This window comes from Mus musculus, chromosome 8 (assembly GCF_000001635.26).
Source record: "Mus musculus strain C57BL/6J chromosome 8, GRCm38.p6 C57BL/6J".
In the NCBI taxonomy this organism is placed as follows: domain Eukaryota; kingdom Metazoa; phylum Chordata; class Mammalia; order Rodentia; family Muridae; genus Mus; species Mus musculus.
Window position 1 is genome coordinate 23,887,248 of NC_000074.6, and position 20,482 is coordinate 23,907,729.

The 20,482-nt window shown below is 41.2% G+C and overlaps 1 protein-coding gene across 12 annotated transcripts in view; it reads left to right on the forward strand.

Annotated features, from left to right (window-relative positions):
• The window catches only part of Zmat4 (zinc finger, matrin type 4), a 415,792-nt gene that overhangs the window by 239,922 nt on the left and 155,388 nt on the right, over positions 1-20,482 (forward strand). For all 12 annotated transcript variants that reach the window (XM_017312858.2, XM_006509141.3, XM_006509140.4 and 9 more), the window contains one exon: positions 14,768-14,924. In XM_017312858.2, coding sequence (XP_017168347.1) covers positions 14,768-14,924 — 157 coding nt within the window. The remainder of the gene's footprint in view (positions 1-14,767; positions 14,925-20,482) is intronic.

Genomic DNA, 20,482 nt, shown 5'->3' on the forward strand with positions numbered 1-20,482 from the left:
CATTTTATGGTTGGGGTCACCACAACATGAGTCCCAGCATCAGGGAGATTGAGAATTGCTGCTTTAAAGTCTTTGTTTATTGTCTGAACTGCCTCCCCCCCTCCCCCCGCCCCCCACATATGGGTTAGAGTTTACCTGTTTTTGTTACATTCTGTTTATCTGGTTTCCAATAGCTTCTGGTTTTGTTACTGAATGCCTTGATTTTAGAGTATGTATTCTAACAATGCTGGGAACTGACACCCCCTCCTGGCACTGTTTTTGCTGTTATCTTCCTATTCACTTGTCAGTGTCCTGGCCAGATCGGTACCATCTGCTTCTGGGTGTGTAGTCACCTCTATCTAGCCTTGCTCCAAGGTACAGAAGAAAATGGTGACAGTTTAGACAACAGTCTTCAACCATCTCTTACTCCGGCCTCCTTTAAACTCCTTGTCGAACCTGGAAACACCCCCAGTGTTTAGACTGCGTTGTTGCATAACAAACTTATTGCTTTCCTCTGTGTCTTGGCTTAAAGGTCTTTGCAGAGTCATAGCGTTTGACTTCAGGAAGCCCTTTAGTTGTCTCTTCTCTGGTTCCTGTGAAATACCTATACCCCTGTGGGGTAGCTTCTTGCTGCACAGCAACACCAGCTTTCTCTTACCCCCTCACCACCAATGCTCCCACTTGTTTTTGAAAACATCCTCAAGCCAGACAGTCGTAGGACACACCTTTAATCCCAGTACTTGGGAGGCAAAGGCAGGTGGATCTTGGTGAGTTCTAGGTTGGCCTGGTCTAGGGAGTGAGTTCCAGGACAGCCGGGGGTACACAGAGAAACCCTGTCCTGAAAAACAAAACAAAACAAAACAAAACAAAACAAAACAGAAAACAAACAAACAAAAAAGCAAGCAAGCAAGCATCCTTAAACCCCATAGCTTCCCATACTCTATATCAAACAAAACAAAGCTAGGTTCCCTGGGGACAGTTTAGGAATAATCATTTCTTGTGCACGTCCATCTTTCTGTTCACAGAAGGAGCCCTGAACCACTGATCAAGCTGAGAACAGAGAAAGCTGCCTGCTGTTCTCAGAGCAACGGGCTTGCTATGGCTGAGCAAGCACGATCTGCATTGCTTTCCTGTTTGTCGGGCCTGTGTGAGAGCTGGGATAAGGTCAGCCAGGGCTCTTTTTCCATGGCATAGTGTACCTAGCATGGAGTGTCTCGCCTTCATTGAGAGTGTGTTAAGAAAGAGAGCTCTTGACCACTCACTTGTGTTGCCAGACATTTCAATCCCACAACCTGGAATTAAGTGGGACATGATAAAGGCTGGCTCTCTCTCCCTGTGTCCCCTGATGGGGTGCTAATATCGAGGGGGTCTACATTGTCTTGCCGCAGACGATAACTAGAGCTGTGTCATGCTAACCAGGAGGCTGACAGTGGAGAGGGTTATGCTAAAGTAGCTGGCCTATTCTTCAGATTTAGACAGTCTCTTCAACAAATATTTCTAAATATGATGTTTGCTTTTGAAAATAATATTAGTTCTCTAAGAATTTCATACAATGTCTTTTGATCATACTCTCTTAACTCTTCCTATAATTACCCCCTATCCCGAGCTTTTGTCCCCGCCGGCAAGAACACACTCGGGACACCCGGAATCTTCTGCGGCAAAAGCTTTTATTGCTTCTTCAGGAGGGAAGACCCCGACCCCAGAAAATGGAGTTGCTTATATAGCCCTCAGCCATGGCGTTTCAGCACCTGATATGGCGTGTCAGCTCCTGATTTGTTGCTTGCCCATCACCCCACTACTACGCCCCGAGATGGGCAGTGACTGGGCGTGAATTTACTCTTGCACTTGCGCATAAGGCTTGTTTACTAGTTAGGCATAGTGGAAGCCAGCGCCATCTTATAATGGCGATTGCTCGCTACTCGAGATTGCTCGCAGCATGGCTCTCCACACCCCCCTTTTATTCTAATTAGTATTGCCCATTTACTCCAGAGTGTGGGGCCAGCTATAGGTGTATGGGTCAGCTCCAAGCTCCCAGGACTACACCCTTAAAGAGATTTGTCTCTTCTTTCATTTGATGCTGAGGTCATCCACTGCCAGGGACTTTTTAGTTAAGACTGGGGCCTGGCTACTTCCCTTTCCTCTGCCTTCTAGAATACTTGCTGACATAATGAAAGTCCAGAGAGCCACAGCTGCTGTAAGCTCATGAATACATCAGTCCTGCCATGTCCAGAAGACACTGTTGCATTCTCTCTTGCCCTGCACACCCACTTAAAATAGTCATACCCACTTCCATGATGGCCCCTGAGCTTTGGGGAAGGGTATGTGATAGATCTCCTGTTTGTTTATAGCTGAGCACTCTGCAGACACTTATCTTTGACTAGATGTGACTTTCTGTGTTGTTTTGTCCAGTGTACACAGAAGCTTCTGGGATGCACTAAACTATGGCTATAGAGATTTGGACTTAGAGGAAGTTATCATTCTATAGATGCTTAGAGCAGCGTTTCTCAACCTGTGGATCATGACACCCATAGTGACAATTTTGGAATTTTGGTTTCATTAAAAGCACAGGAATATGATAAGAACATGTTTTCGTTTTAATCCCAAGTATAGGGATGTGGAGTGCTTCTGACTTGTCTGCAGCAGCTGACTATGATTTGTGGAGCACACTCATGCTCCAGCAGAAGTGCAGTTTTGCCAGCTGCAGATAGTTTCTGTGATTGTGTGACATTGGAAATCTGGGAACATTCCAGAGCTAGAGCTTTGATGAGCATGGGTGGTGGTTGGTGGTCATTCAAGGAGGTTGGTTGCAGTTTGTTAGTAGCTGTGCTCAAAGAAGAAACAAAAGGAAAGAAGTTAGACTCAGGGGTCTCTCTCTCTCTCTCTCTCTCTCTCTCTCTCTCTCTCTCTCTGTCTGTCTGTCTTTGTCTCTCTCTCTCTCTCCCTCTCTCTCTCTCTCCCTTATAGCCTTCTTTCTCTCCTATCTAGTGATAGAGGATGAAACCAGGGGGCTAAAAGAGTGGGAAAAAGAAGAACCCACAAAGTAGAAAGGACTGGCTACAGATCTCTTGGCAGGTCAAACATCCCTTTCAGGGGCTCACATATCAGATATACTGCATATCAGATATTTACGTTATGATTTATGATAATAGCAAGGTTACAGTTATAAAGTATCAACAAAAATAATTTTATGATTGGGAATCACCACAACATGAGGAATCATATTAAAAGGTTGCAGCGTTAGGAAGGCTGAGAACTACTGGGTTAGACATTAGTCATAGCAGGACCTCCCTTTGGACTATGAGCTCCTCAAAAACGGGTTCTTGGCCAAACCTGAGGACCAGGTATTGCATGTCCTCCTGTGGAGTGGACTTTATTCAGAAGCTACCAGTTATCTCTCTAACACCCCTTCCTCTACTGCACCATGAGCATATCTTGCCATGATTGTAGTTCACAGGGTTCACAGCTAGGCTATCAGTTGCTAACTTTTTCTCCAAAAAGACTACATAGAATCTTCTGGTGCTATGAAAGCTAGCCACCAAGGAGGAAGGTTTCTGAGTCTTGCCAATATGATTCCTATATGTCCTGTGACCAATGTGTGCAGTGTCTTCAGCAGTAGGGTCTTACTGTTAAGTTCTGGTGAATAACCAAGAACAAAGCCAATGCTTTGGACTCTCAGGGCTACCACTGAGCAACAACCCTGGTGGGGAGGTATTCTATATAATAGAGAGGTATTCTATATAGTGGGCAGGTGTTCTATATAGTAGAGAGATATGCTATATAGTGGGGAGGTATTCTATGTACTGGGGAGGTTTTATAAATAGTGGGGAGGTTTTATATAGTGGTGAGTTATTCTATATAGTGGGGAGATATTCAATGTAGTGGGGAAGTTTTATAAATAGTGGGGAGGTATTCTATATAGTAGGGAGTTATTCTATATAGTGGGGAGATATTCAATATAGTGGGGAGGTATTCTATATAATGATAATATAGTTTTAATATAGGTATTCTATATAATATAATATAGTTTTACACAGTGGGGAGTTATTCTATATAGTGGGGAGATATTCAATATAGTGGGGAGGTATTCAATATAGTGCGAGGTATTCTATATAGTGGGGAGATATTCAATATAGTGAAGTTTTATAAATAGTGGGGAGGTATTCAATATAGTGGGGAGATATTCTAAATAGTGGGAAGTTATTCTATATAGTGGGGAGATATTCAATGTAGTGGGGAAGTTTTATAAATAGTAGGGAGGTATTCTATATAATGAAGAGGTTTTACATAGTGGGGAGTTATTCTATATAGTGGAACGATATCCAATATACTGGGGAGGTATTCAATATAGTGAGAGGTATTCTATATAGTGGGGAGTTATTCTATATAGTGGGGAGATATTCAATAGAGTGAAGTTTTATAAATAGTGGGGAGGTATTCAGTATAGTGGGGGAGATATACTATATAGTGGGAAGTTATTCTATATAGTGGGGAGGTTTTATAAATAGTGGGCAGGTATTCTATATAGTGGGGAGATATTCAATATAGTGGGAGGTATTCTATATAGTGGGAAGATATTAAATATAGTGGAGAAGTTTTATAAATAGTGGGGAGATATTCTAAATAGTGAGAAGCTTTCTATATAGTGGAAATGTATTCTATGTGGTGGGGAGATATTCTATATAGTGGGGAGATATTCTATATATATCTGGCTAGGGTTTTTATTTGCCAGCCTATGGCTTCCAAGAGGAGTATAAGGCAATGCCTGTGTTATATGCATAAGTAAATGAAAAAATACCAGGAAGCTTATGCAATAGTAGGTCTCCACATGACTTTTTCAAACATCCTTAATGCTGCTTGCTTTTAAAATAATTCTAGTAACACTAAAGTATTTTTCAAAGACATGTTTTTCAGCAGTTAATGATTGTTTTGCTGAGAAACAATTTTATAAAGCGCCTCATTTTGCCATTTTTGTAGTGACCATCTCTCTGGGACTTTTTGTGTCACCTGAAGCTAAATTGAGTGGAGATGATGGTATCAATTGAATTCTAAAAAACAGAACTTTGGGAAAGAGAAAGGCCTTTCAGGAGGAGATGGAAGCCAGAGGCACCCTGGTATTTTTTTCTCTTGACTGAATTCTATTGAAAACTTCTTAACTTTGCAAAATGCCTCTCTGTAGGAAGCTTTCATGTGTACCACAAACTTATTTGTTCTTCTTCTTAGAGATGCAGATATTGCACTTAAACTCCCTGTCTCCAGAATAGAGTCCTTGCTTTAAGATAATCCTAGGTTCTTTCTTCATTTACATGATAGCTTTGGGGGCTATTTTAATTCTTTAAGCAAGATATTTAAATACATTCATTGAGGTCCGTTTATCAAAATTTATGAAGTTTTCACTCTGGGCTACATGTGAACCTTGCTCTGTCTGTAGTGGGGAAACTTTTAGAAAGATGAAATGACCTGTCGCCTCAAGAAAGCACTAATTTAGAACTTAGATAGCCAAGAATCCCCAGTTAAATCTTGGTACTGGACAGACCCTGTGACTGGGTAGTGTGTTTCTACCACCAACCCTGGAGTAGATACAGTTGAACCATACAGACTGTGCGGTAGTGCTGTGTGCGGTAGTACACACTGCTGGCCTTGAGGCTGATTACCTTCTCGTATATCTCGATCTCCTTGTTGCCACACTGCTCTCTTATCCTGCATCTATGGCATAACCGTGCTGCAGAATATGTTGTTAGGTAACGATTGATTCTCATCCAGTACTCAGCCTTCCCATGCCTTGTTTCAGGATCAAGCCTTGTGAGTACCCCAGTCCTCCCCATCCATACTTTTCCCACAACCTTCTAGATCTAGCCAAACTCACACAACCAGTGCCTAGCCTACCATGGCTACTCCTAACTCCACCTTAATCAATGTCCAAGCTTCTGCCTGAACCCACACCTACAATTGTCCATGGGTCCAGCCACCCTGCTCTATAATAAAATCTTTCCAACACATTCTCCAAGGTTTAATCCAGTGTGTTCCCCTAAATTCCTCATTTCCGTTTATGCAAACCCTACAACCAGGATACCAGCCTAGTCTGGCTTCCTCTGCCTGCACCCTAAAGGAGCATTAGGCTTCAGACAGTGTCTTCTCTGTCTTGTCTCCAACTAAATGGACTCTCCCATTACATACCCAGCCTTCTCACCTACCCAGACCTACCCCACACTCCACCTGTAGAGTATCTCACACACCAGGGAAGTCTCCCCTGTTCACCTATTTACCCAAGCCATTTCCCACCTCTAGACCCAATCCTCCCACACATCGCCTCTTTTTCTACAACTACTCTGTCAATAAAAAATTCTCTGAATGACCTAAATAAGTTCATGTGCCAAGATCTCATCCCCCGCAAAATACCAACAATGTAAAAGATCAAGCCAATCTCTCCTCTCCAACACCTATCCCTCCTGTAGAAATGTCTGCCAATGAGAATTGCTAAGACAAACTCCAAGGCATAGAATTTTGAAAGAACAATCATACATGGATATAAAGAAGAGGGGTCTATACCAAATAAGCAAGGAGTGTGGAAAACTTAAAACAACAACAACAATAACAACAAAAAGACAAAGAACATGAAAGGAACACACAGGAAATCCAGAACACCATGGTGGGGAAAGCTAAATCTTTAAATTATAGGCATAAATAAGGGAGAAGAATCCCAAGTCAATGGTATCAACAAATCATAGAAGAAAACCTTCCCAAATGAAGACCAGGTACACCCATACAGATATAAGAAGCACATGGAATGGCAACCAGACAAGAGTTTTTTAAAAATTCCCATGGTATATCATAGATAAAGCATTAAGTATACACAAAAAAGTGTACTGAAAGCAGCAAGAGAAAAAAAAAACCTAACCAAACCAAATAAAAGCAAACCAACCAACCAACCAACCAGCCTATACAAGCCACAGATAAATTAAAAGTCATCAGAATAACAGCTGATTTCTCAGTGGAAACTCTGAAAGCCATATGAGCCTGAAGCAATGCATTCTTAGTCTTAAAAGACTGTGACAGCCAATATAGAAAAATATACCAAGGGAAACTATCTGCCGTGATTGAAGGAGAAAGAAAAGGTTTCCGCAGCATCAACATTCTAATTATATCCGACAAATCAAGCCAAAGAAAAATACAGGAAATATGATTTCCAGCTGAAGTGAGGAGTGAGCACAGCAATAGACCTGTGGAAAGAAATATGAAGCCATACTTATTAAAACAAAGTACCGCTCAGAACACAAACACCACCGAAAATCAACAACACGAGGACAGCAGTTAGCACACCATTTTAAGTATTAATGGCCTCAAGTCTCCAATAAATAAACACAGCCTAACTGAATAGATCAATAAACAAAATCCATCTGTTGTCTATAAGAAACGGCATTAAATATAAAAATCACCTTACAGTAAAAGGACAGACAAAAGAATTCCAGTGAAATGTGACCAGGAAGCAGCCAGGCGTCACTGTCCTAATCATTTGACAAACTAGACTTCAAAATAATACTAGTCAGAAAAGATAAAGAGGGACACTTAATTCTAATTAAGGGAACAGGTAACCAAGAAGACATTTCTTATCCTAAACATGTTTACTGAAATCTGGGGCATTGCATTTCATAAAACAAAAGAAAACAAAAGAAAACAAAACACTACCATTGGAATTAAAGACTCAGATAAACGTCTACCCATTAATAGTATGTGGTTTCAATACCCCACTTTCCCCAATAAACAGGTCATCTGAACAAAAATTAAACATCAGGATTGAAGGACTAACATCAGGATTGAAGGACTTGACAGTTATCTACCGAATATTCCACACAAATACCAGAGAATACATATTCTAGCCAGGATGGCATAGAAGCCTTTCTGAAGTAGATAATATCCTGTAACAGAAAGTAAATGCTTCCAAATTTGAAGAGACTGAAATCACTCCTTGTGTACTACCTCAAAAGAATGAAATAAAACCTAAAGTTGACAGCACACATATCTCTGGTAGAGACACAAACTCTCGCCAAGATGAAACAACTCATTAGTAATGATAAGTGCGTCAAAGAGGAAACCAAGAAAGAAATGTAGAACTTTTTGCAATTAAATGAAAATGAAGACACAAAACCAAAGACCCCCTGGAACATACTGAAAGCTGTCCTGTGAGGTAATTTATAGCTCTAAGTGCATAAATGGCTCAGTGGTTAAGAGTACTGAGTTCTCTTCCAGAGGTCCTGAGTTCAAATCCCAGCAACCACACGGTGACTCACAACCATCTGTAATGGGTTCCAATGTCCTCTTCTGGTAGGTCTGAAGAGAGTGACAGTGTGCTCATATACATTAATTAAGTAAATAAAAACTTAAAAAAAAATTTTTCCCTTGCCAGGCAATGGTAGCGCACGCCTTTAATTCCAGCACTTGTGAGGCAGATTTCTGAGGCCAGCCTGGTCGACAGATTGAGCTCTAGGACAGTCAGGGCAACACAGAGAGACTCTGTCTTGATCATACAGTTCAAATGGTAAGAAAAACAAGGACAAACCAAATCCAAGCCTAGCTTACTTCAAGAAATAATAAAAAAATCAGAGCAGAAATAAAGAAATAGAAACAAGAAAAATAATTTTTAAAAAATGAATGTATCTAAACACTGGGTTTTTTTTTGTTGTTGTTGTTTTTGAGATGATGAACAAAATTGAAAGATACTTGGTCCAACTCACTATAAGGAAGAAAGAGAAGACTCAGATTATGATAATTAAAATGCAGAGGCAAACACAACAGCAGTCAGCAAAACCAGGAAGAGGGATAACATTTGAAATGTTAAAAAAAAAAAAATAACCAAAAGAGATAATAAAGATGTTGTTACACACACACACATACACACACACACACACACACACACATTCACATGAGAAATTCAGGATAATCGAAGAGGATGTTTTAAAAATCTGTACTTCATTAAGTTGAGAAACCTGAATGAAATGGATGAATTTCTAGATTTGGCCAAACTATCCATTGAACTAAGCCAATTGACCCAAGAAGTCAACATCTAAACAGATTGGTAACAAAAGAGGCAGCTAAAAAGTCTTTTAGCTAAAAAAAAAAAACAAATATTCAGGGCCAGTGTATTCTCAGCAGAATTCTACCGTACTTTCAAAGAAGATCTACAGCTAGTCCTTCCTAAACTATTCAAGTCAGTCAGTCAGTCAGTCAGTCAGTCAGTCAGTCAGTAAGTAAATAGCGAAAAAGCACTCTCAATGGTTTCTATGAAGCCAATATCACTCTAATACCCAAACCAGGTAAAGATACAACAACAACAAAAAATAAGAGGCCAATGTACCTAATGAACATAGGTTCAAAAAATGCTTAATAAAATAGTTGCCATCAGAATACAGACATATCATTTCTTGGCCTTTTGGCTAAGGTCAAGTGCAGAATACAGACATACATCAAAAAGATTATTCAACATGATTGTTTGGGCTTTGTTCTTGAAATGCAGGGATAGTTCAAAAGATGTGATCAATAAACATAATGAGCCACATAAATAGACATAAAGGCAAGAATCACATGATTATTACAATAGGTTCAGAAAAAGCCTTAAACAGAATTCAACATGCCTTTATGATAAAAGTCTTGCAGCGTGTAGAACCAGAAGGGACCACACCCCAGTGTCCCTCAGTATAAGCTGTATATGAGAAAACCACAGCCAATATCATCTTAAATGGAAAAAAGCTTGAAGAAATCTCTCTGAAGTCAGAAACCAGAAGGGATGTCCACTATGCCCACTCTGTCTCAATACTATGCTTAGATCATTGGCTGGAGCAATAAAGCAAGAGAAGAAAATCAAAGGGATACAAAGAAGGATAGAAGCCAAACTATTGCTTTGCAAAATGATAGGACACTGAACATTAAAGATTCCCAAATTCTACCAGAAAATTTCTAGAAAGTATAAACAGAAAAGAAAGATAAGCAGTATTAGCAACATGACAGGACACAGAGTCAGCTTGCACAAATCAACAGATGTCTTACACACCAACAGCCAACATACCGTTAAGGGGATCATGTATGGACTCCCATTTACACTGGCCTTAAAGAAAAGGAAATAGCTATGAATAATCCTAACCAAGGAAGTAAAGGATTTCTACAATAAAAATTTAAACTTCTGAAGAAAGCAATAAGAGAGACACTAGAAAATGGAAAGACACCGCATGCTATTGCGAATTATTAAAATTTAGTAGAACTGGTAGAATTAGAATTGTGAAAATGACCATTTTATCAAAAGCTATTTGCAGATTCAATGCAATCCTAATCAAAATCCCTATCTCATTATTCAGAGAAATAAAATAGTGTACTAAAATTTACACGAAACTACAATAGGCACCAGACAGGCCAAACAATTCTGAGTATAAAGAACTGTAGAGGATTGCAGTCCCAGATCATATGATACACCACAGGGACACACTGATAAAAACAATACAATCCTGACACACACAGACATGCATAGCAACAGGACCAAGTCAAAGGCCTAAACATGAACAAATCTAACTTCAGCCACTTAATATTTGACAAAGATGCCAAAACACATATGTTGAAGAAACAGAAGCATCTTCAAGAAATAGTCCTGGGGAAACTGGATGCCCACATACTCAAGGATGAAACTAGGCTTGTATCTATCACCTTGCACAAAGACCTAAACATGAAATCTGAAACAATAAAACTGCTAGAAGAAAGCACAGGTGGTACCCTACATGACGCAGGTATAGGAAAGGCCCTCCTGAATACAGCCCCATATGCTTAAGAACTAAGATCAACAGTTGACTTTGGGGACTCAAGAATCCTCTGCACAGTAAAGAAACAATCAACTGGGCGATGGAAGCCCAGAGAACTGTAAAGAATTTTTGCTAGTTAGACATCTGACAAAGGACTGATTCCAGAATATATAAAGGACACAGAAAACAAAGACTCAAAAAAAAAAAAAAAAATCAAACAATCCATCCTAGCACCTGGCCTGGAATGTAGGCCCTGAGAAAAGTAAAAATATTGCCTCAGAAACACCTCAAAAAAAAAAATGTTCACTATCTTTAACAATTAAGGGAATGGAAATTTATACATACTTGAGTTTTTATTTTACTCAAGCAAAATAGGGGAAACCTCACCAAAACAATTCACACGAAACCCTGCCGTGGACGTAAGGAAGCGCCTCTATAAGTTTCACTTTCAGTCGTAATAGCTAGAGAGTGGAAGCCATCCAAATGTCCTGCAACTGACAAATGGATAACAAAAATGGACAAGTGCACTCATCTGGACACAACTAGAAGAGGACGTATTGAGTCAGGTAACCCAGAACCAGAAACGCAAATGCCAACGGTTCCTTTTCGTCTGTAGTTCCTAGTTCCAAATCTTTAGATGTGGAGACAGAGCCTGGGATAATTGCAGAAACCAGGGAAGTATAAAATGGCATCATTGCCAGGGTAGAAGGGTTGGGGAGCAATAGATAAGTATGGCCTTAGTGATGAGAGGACTGGGAAATGGAGGTTACTTTAAGGAGGGAGATGTATGTAAATAAAGAAAAGGGAGAGCAGGGTAGAAGGGACCAGCAGTGTGCAAGGGATTTGATTGGGGCAATGGAAAAAGAGAAGCATTTTATTGGAGAGCGAGGGAGGAAAATACAAAAGAAAGGAAAACCCTTAAACTTGTAGAGACTTGAGACCCTAGGGAAGGCAGATGCCCAGAGGTAGGGGATCATCCAGGAGAGGGGACAACATCTGGAATGTAAATAGATAGAATAATTAATTAAAAAAATTAAAATAAGGCTTCCTGGTTAAGCCACAAGGAATCATACTATTAACTATTGACTTTCAAAAGCTAATAAATTTAATAATGTTTAATAATATGCACACACACACATATATTTATTTAATGAGCTTTTTGTCTTAACTGACATTGCTCCTACCAAGAGCCAGAGACCACCTAAGATAAATCCCAATACCAGGCATGAGTAGCATTCTTTTGTGCTGCTACTGGCCAGGGCTGGCCAAGAGATTCCCAAAACATGCAGCTTATGGCAGGTGCTTTGGTTGTCCCTTAGAAGTCGAAGGTAAATTTCAGTTGCCGACAATACCATGTATTTCAGAAACAGGGCCCAGAGAGCCTGAGCTAGAGCTAAGTCAAATGCCTCCTGCCTGAGGTCTAGCTTTCATGGTACCCAAAGATGCCATTCAAGCTCCCACAAGAGGAAGCAGCAAGTGATCCTAACCAGCTATGATGCTGATGAACCACATCAATGCTCAGCATGGAATGATGATGCTCAGGATGCACTAGTGGCACACACACCTTGGCAGCAACTAACAGCTCTCTAGTTGGGCTTAAGGCCTGTTTAATAGAAGGAGATTCAAGCCTGCTACTGGAATCCTACACAACTAGTGAAGTCGTGGGTATGGAAGGATAACCATCTACAAGCACTGCTTTACTAAACCAGTGTGATTCCTAACAACAATCTAAATATCTGTCCTTATACCCACAGATACATGTAGTTTCAAGTTTACACCAAGGAAACTTGCTTTTGCAACATTATGAGAGACCACTACAGGAAGACCTAGGCTAACAAAATGCATCTGTGGAGCCAAGTCCCAAGGATACATATATAGAAGACTCTTGTACCTAGGGCTTAGGGAACATTGAGAGGACAAGATGGGAAGGGTACAAGATTGGGGAGTTTGCTGTGAGATGAGTTTCCTAGGAAGGTCAGAAGCAACACACATAAAGTCTCACCTCCACGATTCCCTGAACTTGGTCTAGACAAGCACTGAAGCCCCAACCCCACACAAGGGATGCTGAACGTGGGAGAAAGTCTTCCCAGAGAGGAACACACCCACTAGTTATCTAAGACCCAATAGTTTTCCCTAAAAATGCACATAGTAACATACCGTCTGAGTCGGTTGTATTGAGGAATGTATATGCACTCCCATGTACATATATGCACATAATAATAATATCTTATAATGATACAAGATGCCATACATTTGAAAGAGAGCAAGGGGGGTGTATCTGGGAGTCTCTGAATTTAGGGAAGGGTAGAGAGAAATGATGTAATCACATTGTAGTCTCAGAACATTTAACCATTTGATTAAAAAGCACATAGGACTGATTATGCCTAACACACTGTGGGAAGGTTGCCAGTTTGTTCTCTATTTCCCCAAATTCCCTCAGCCCCTCACTCTTCAGTGGACGCATTATACTTTCTTCAGTTGCTCTGAGATTTGATGTTGCCTGGTATGCCTGGACTTTCCCTCTCTACTCTGCACCCCCATTAGGCTTGGTTGGAGAGATCAGTGAGAGCCAACTCTCCCATTCTTCTGCCAGGTCCGTTTTATTTCCTAGCAATGTATATAGTGGCTTGTAAATGTTCATCTGAAAGCCAAACTTCAAGTAGCTTAGCTAACCTTCAGCAAGGGAGAATGCTCCCCAGAGCAGGGTCTTGTGGGAATGTGGCCCTTTGGGGTCGACTTACTGACTCTGACTACTATCCCTCACTCCCAGCATCTCAGAATTTGAGTCTGCTGTTCCTTCCTTTTAAGTATAGGTCAGCCTCCTGGAAGATACACACACACACAGAGACATGTACACACCACACACAAACACACATACACATATACAGAGAAGAGCTATCTTCCCACATACCCAAATCTAATTATCAGAGACCTCATTTATGCTACGTTAAGGAAGGAGTTAGTTTTCTAACTACCACATAATGTGTGTAAGGCAACTCTCTAGCAGTACGGACATCTTATAATTATGCAAAAATTATATAATTCTCTGTTCCTCTCAATCCTGTCCCCACCCTCCTCCTTGTCTCCATCCAATTTTAAATTTCATTTCTGGGTTTTCTGGGTCTCTAGGAAGGGACTATTGTGGGGGTAGAGATCTGCTAAGGATGTTCTTTCACAATGAGATGCCTTGCTCTTCTGGTTCCACTGAGGAACAGATTGGGTCCTTATCTTAGAGCCCGCTGTACCCTCAATTTCCAACGAGGCAGGAGGGGAGGCAGAGGATTAATCTTCTGGGAGAGTAGAAGTAATTGATGACCTGCAGACACAATGGCCATGTCCCATGCTTTGACAAAGGAGTTGCTTTTTCTCTGATTCGCGACTCATTTTCATTAAATCGTACAAAGGCATAAAAATTAAGCCGGACTAAGCACCCCATGCAGCGGTCAGCCAATCACCTTTTCTAAAGAAGAGGGAAAAAAATTACACAAAATCTTGCCAGAAAAATTTAGGTGGTGTGGTCATCACAGCGCTATGATAGATATGCAAATTAAGTATGAAAAATGTTCGAGTCCTTAGAGAAACTTTTTTTTCCCTAAACACAACTTGAACAGTGCAGCTATGTATCCTGGTGAGGCTAAAATTGGCAAAGGCAGAGCTGAATGCCAAATGATAATTTCTGCTAAATAATTCAGGCCATGTGAACTTTGATATTTCCCTTACTTTAATGAGTATAATGTGGGCAATTACCAACTACTCTTCTCACAGAGCCAGACAATGTGCTTTTTCCTAGTTATGGGCTTCATTTTTCTTCGGGTAACTCATATCTGCAAAGTTTGCTATAAATGCAGGGCCTTGCTCATGCGACCGCTGCATAAATGTATATTACTGAGGTGATGGTAATTATAACGAGGAAGTTTAGCATGTCTGTAAGCTGTTCATCAATAGACAAATCTTATGACATGGGACTTGAGTTCTTCTGTGACACTGTCTTTCTCCTTTTCCCCATGCAGGGAAGCGATGCTGACATGGTGGATAAGAATAAATGCTGTACACTCTGTAACATGTCCTTTACCTCAGCTGTGGTGGCCGACTCACATTACCAAGGCAAAATCCACGCCAAAAGGTTAAAACTGTTGCTAGGAGAGAAACCTCCACTGAAAACCACAGGTATGTATGGAAAGAAAAAAAATGATCCAGGCTGGTACAGAGAACCTCTCTTTTCAGCCATAGGAATCAACCTCTTTTTCAGAAGCTACAAGCTTTTTGGGTTAGATGGCAGGTGCCATTCAAAACCCACAGGGAAGGATGGGAAGGCTGAGCCGAACAGGACCTTTAGAGTATGAGTTCATGGGCTTGTGCACTGTCTTTCATCTAATGCTTACAGCCTCCAGGATGTCTGTCACGTTGATTGCATATCATGTGAGATACACATCTCTAGTGCTCTTTCCAAGTTCAGCCCACAGTCCACATTGGTATGGTTGTGCACACTGCATAGGTAGTAGGTTCTTGCCAGTGTCTATGGAAAGCAATTAGCATCCTTGACATTTGTGCTTTGACTACACCAGGGTGCAGTGGCATCCTATGTTCTTAGTTTGGTGGAGAAGAAGCACGAATAAACCATAGTCTTCATAGCCACTTTAGTTTGGAGATAAGTGTGGATTTGTGGCATTCCTGCCATTGTTACTGGGAAGTTGTGATTCTAACCTATTAACTTTCTTCAGTAACTTAAATATTGATCACAGATTAGCTGATCTTCTAAATGTTTAACTAAACAACGTCTTTGGAGGTTTAACCAAATTATGAAACTAAGATTTTTTTTTTTTTTTTTTTTTTTTTTTTTTTTTTTTTTTTTTTTTTAGTAATTTAGCAATGCTGGAACTGTTTGGACAAGATTTACATTGTGATGAAGATGTTATTGTGCTGGGTTATAATCCCAAGAAGTTAGGGGATATTTTTCATTATGTCTCCTCTTGCAGTGCAATTAAAATTTAGTAGTGCATTTTATCTTGCTGTCTAATGAATCGTGCATAAATCGTGGGTGTAATTATTTTTAAATGGTATTTGGGAAACGAGAGAGCGTCTGAAACAACGCTTGGTTTTGACTTTGCTGGCTTACTTCTTCAGCTAATTGCTTAACAACTAGCAAGGAGTCTTTTCACACCATTTCTCAACTGAGTTTGAGTACAGGATAATGTTTTCTTGGAGGTGGATGTGACATTCAGGTGTAGAATCGTTTTGTCTGGAAATGAGTGCAGCTTATTTTGGAAGCCCTGCATGATGTGGCATTGAACAAGGGGCACTCTGTTGAGACGCTTGTTCTCTGAAAGGCTGAAGTACTAACCTTGTGACCTACGCATCGTCAGATCTCTTAAAATAGACACCTCAAAGAGAGAGTCACTGGAAAATTTCTATCTTTTCTTTCTGTGAATGAGTAACTAGCTCATCTGTTCTCTTTGCTTATGCAGAAGACTGCTGTTAAATTTCATCTGGAACTCAGGGTATTTGGAGGTAGTGCTGCGAGGAGAGAGGCTGTATCTTTGTTATCACATTGGCTCGCAAATGGGAAAATGATTATTTATGTATCAAAAACTATCCCATGCCAAAAATAGTTCTTTATGGTTTTGTATCCATCTTCAGGAATTTAAATAATACAGGAACTAGGACATAGATCTCAAGGATAGCTTATTAACTCTCAATATATTGCAAAGACAGGAGCTGGCAAGATGGCTCAGTGGCTAAACTTACTAGCAAACCTGAGAACCCGAGTTTGACTCCTGGACCTCTGTGGTGGAAGGAAAAAAAATTTTTTTTGTGCACTTATTTTTTTTTTATTAGATATTTTCTTTTTTAAATTTCAAATGCTATCCCGAAAGTTTCCTATACCCACCCCTGCCCTACTCCCCTCCCCACCCACTCCCACTTCTTGGCCCTGGCATTCCCCTGTACTGAGGCATATAAAGTTTGCAAGACCAAGGGGCCTCTCTTCCCAATGATGGCTGACTAGGCCATCTTCTGCTATGTATGCAACTAGAGACACGAGCTCTAGGGGTACTTGTTAGTTCATATTGTTGTTCCACCTATAGGATTGCAGACCCCTTCAGCTCCTTGGGTACTTTCTCTAGCTCCTCCATTGGGGGCCCTGTGTTCCATCCTATAGATGACTGTGAGCAACCACTTCTGTATTTGCCAGGCACTGGCATAGCCTCACAAGAGACAGCTATATCTGGGTCCTTTCAGCAAAATCTTGCTGGCATATGCAATAGTGTCTGGGTTTGGTGGCTGATTATGGGATGGAGCCCCAGGTGGGGTAGTCTCTGGATGGTCCATCCTTTTGTCTTAGCTCCAAACTTTGTCTCTGTAATTCAGAAGGAAAAAAAACTTAAACTGTGTCCTCTACATAAGCACTAAGACAAGCATGCCCTCCAAAAAAATATAATAAAACATTAAAACATACACACACACACACACTAGACACATGGATACATGTATTCCAAAGACAAAATTCAGGCCCTTTAAACTGGGTTCTTGCTGTCTATGGTGCTATCTTAGCTCTTCAGGTTACAGAGATCAAGGAACCTGTTAGGCAAGACCAGAATGGGAAAGGATAAATTACACTATCAGCTTGAAGCATCTTCCACTGGGGAGCAGAGAAATCTAATTGTCATATCCTAGAATGTACTGGCTGGTTTTGTATGTCAACTTGACACAAGATGGAGTTATCACAGAGAAAGGAGCCTCCCTTGAAGAAATGCCTCCATGAGATCCAGCTATAAGGCATTTTCTCAATTATTGATCAAGTGGGGAGGGCCCATTATGGGTGGTGCCAGCCCTGGGCTGGTAGTCTTGGGTTCTATAAAAAAGCAAGCTGAGCAAGCCAGGGGAAGCAAGCCAGTAAGGAACATCTCTCCATGGCCTCTGAATCAGCTCCTGCTTCCTGACTTGCTTGAGTTCCAGTCCTGACTTAATTTGGTGATGAACAGCAGTGTGGAAGTGTAAGCTGAAGAAACTCTTTCCTCCCCAACTTGTTTCTTGGTTGTGATGTTTTGTGCAGGGATAGAAACTCTGGCTAAGACATAGACTCTTTCTCATCCATTTTCCATGATTATTATACCCTCTTATCCACCTGCTTTGAGCAGAAAGAATCTTGGAAGGTGCCAACCACAGACCAAATTGGAGTCCCAAGAAGCTAAACTGAACCTCAGGCTTGGGATTCTGCCAGCCATTGGGCACAAAAATATGTAGAAGTAGGCAATGGAAGGTGTGTCCTAAGCTAAAGGGGAGACCATGGGTGGGACAAAGGCTAGCATGTTAGTGTGGCTGCAGAAAGCTTGAGTGATCGAGGAATGTTGCCCACAGTCCTTGGCAGCAGGACTTTGGATGCAGACCAGAGGTTTGGGGAGAATCCGAAGAGATGCCCTTTAAGAGGATCACAGGTGAGTATCAGTTAGGGAGCAGGAATTGGGTTGGAGAATCAGCACAGGAAAGAGAACAGGACCCTGGTCCCAGGCTTCAGGTGTTGGGTCTAAAATACAAACCCAGTTATTGTAAGGGAAAGGACTTAGGAGCTGGAAAAGACCCAAGCCATGGCATTGAAGGTGCTTTGGATTCCTTGCCTAGCATAACATTGCCTTCCTCTGCAGGCCACAGCCTTTCCTAACAGCAACTTAGAGCGAGCTCAGTCCGGAAGCTTCCCCGTGCACATGTACACATGGGCTAGTCCTGCCTGATCAGCTTAGCTGGCTTGAAATCCTATCTGTAATGAAAACAAAAGGGGGAAAACAAACAAACAAACAAACCAGACATGCAAAACCTAGTTCACTGAATGTTGATGCCAGAGAGAAGCAATACCCTGCTCAGGTATGCCTCTTATGCTGCCATATCGTGAACCACTGCCTCTCAAACTCTGGTGATTTCTGAGTGGACATATTTCATCTAATGAAGAACAATCAGGACCCGTGAATCACTGTCTCTTCCACCTGCATCTGTACTCATATCAGACATCAATTAAGCATTCCGAGGGACCTAATGCCCTTTGAGCTGCCTTCTTCAGATAAGAACATCTTTACTAGGACTTCTAAATTGCATAGCCAACCTACTGGAACACAAACCAGTTCCATGCCTTCTTGGTTTTTGTCTTAGAATCTCTGGTCTGGATATAGCTGTGAAGACAAAAGCACATGGAGGGATGCTGGACCAGAGAACTTGAGGTACAGATTCTGTCCAAGTGGGAAGGGTGATTTATGCTGCCATATAATGTCATTTGCAGTGAGACCAGAGAAACTGGGCTGTGCAAAGAGAGGCCAGAAAGCAGAAGAAGGCTGTGTCAGTTAGCTATCACTATAGCAACAGGACAAAGTTTAATTTATGGCTGGACACTCAAAACTCATACAGACAATTTTTAATAAAAAACAATGATGACTATTTTTAAAGTAAAAAAAAAAAGAAATCTATTGATATTTGAACCTTTCCATGACTCCTCCTCATATCATAAAAAAGGGAGTCTCAGGGGAATTGCAAGATTGAATGAACAGGTAATTCCCAATCTACCCTTCAGGGTCCCTTTTCTCCAGCCTGATTCTGCTGCATGCTTCTTTCTGCTTCAGAGTCACTGCCAGGCACAATTGAGAGGGTCACTGATTTGATTGATGGGCTGTGGCAGAGCCCTGGGAGGCCGGGACAGTGAAGGAGAGAGGATATGTTCATAGTGTAACCAGCATCCTGAGATTTGTCTTAGAGCAGAGTCCCAAAGGACCAAAATGATTGTGAGTGGCTGTTATTGAATCCTAAGTCCAGAGTGAGTTTGATATCTTGCAACTGAAGAGCAGTGTCTATAGTTTCCAATGTTTGCAGGGGATAGGATTGGGGCTCCTGTGTTTGAGATCCCAGATTTGGAGTTTTATTCATGACTCACTTTGCTTTTAGGTGTCTACTAGGGAGGTAAGCACTCACCAGAAGTGCCTTTTTCAGGGCATGGAGAGTGGAAAATCCTACTGTGTCATTGAAATGTCTATGCCTGATAACTTGGTGCTTTCTCACTCGCTTCTACCAGTTCCCATGAATGCGAGGGAAATGGGCTTTTTGAAGAAATTAGGGTCCAAACAGTAAGAAAATGATGTCATGAAGTCTCTTCTTGGAGGATGAATAAATGAATTGAGTCTGTTTAGTATATAAAATACATCACTCTTGAGAAAGTCTTTAAAACACTATCATAGGAAAGAGCTGTAATTGTGGAGCATGTGTTTTGTGTGCAGATGTGTGTTTGCTCATGTGCCCAAGAGCAACAGATATAACCAGAGAGTAGGCAGAACGTCAGAGTTAGGTGGGAGCTCAAGACCGGGAAGATTCTGTTGATACCCAGAGATGTTCACAGGCAGAATGCGAATGTGGGAGCTGTTGATGAGGAGTCTGCTGCTGATTCTTGGAGCTTTTCCAGTTGGGGTTCCATAAGTGGTTAGTTACTGCTTAGCTTAGATGACTTTTCAAAGCCCTCTAAATCAAACATTTCCCGACGGCTGACACATGCAGGTAGACCCACTGATAGGATGGCTGGAAAGAGCACTGACCTGGGATCCAAGGAACCAGGAGCTCGGGGAAAGTGCGACCAGAGTCAGTTTTATACTTTCTGGTTGGAACAGGAACACGTTCCTCTCCAACTTCAGTCTTCTTGTCTGTTGTTTTGTTCTACTGCTGTGCATACATTTGCATATATCTCCCTGGTCTTGCGA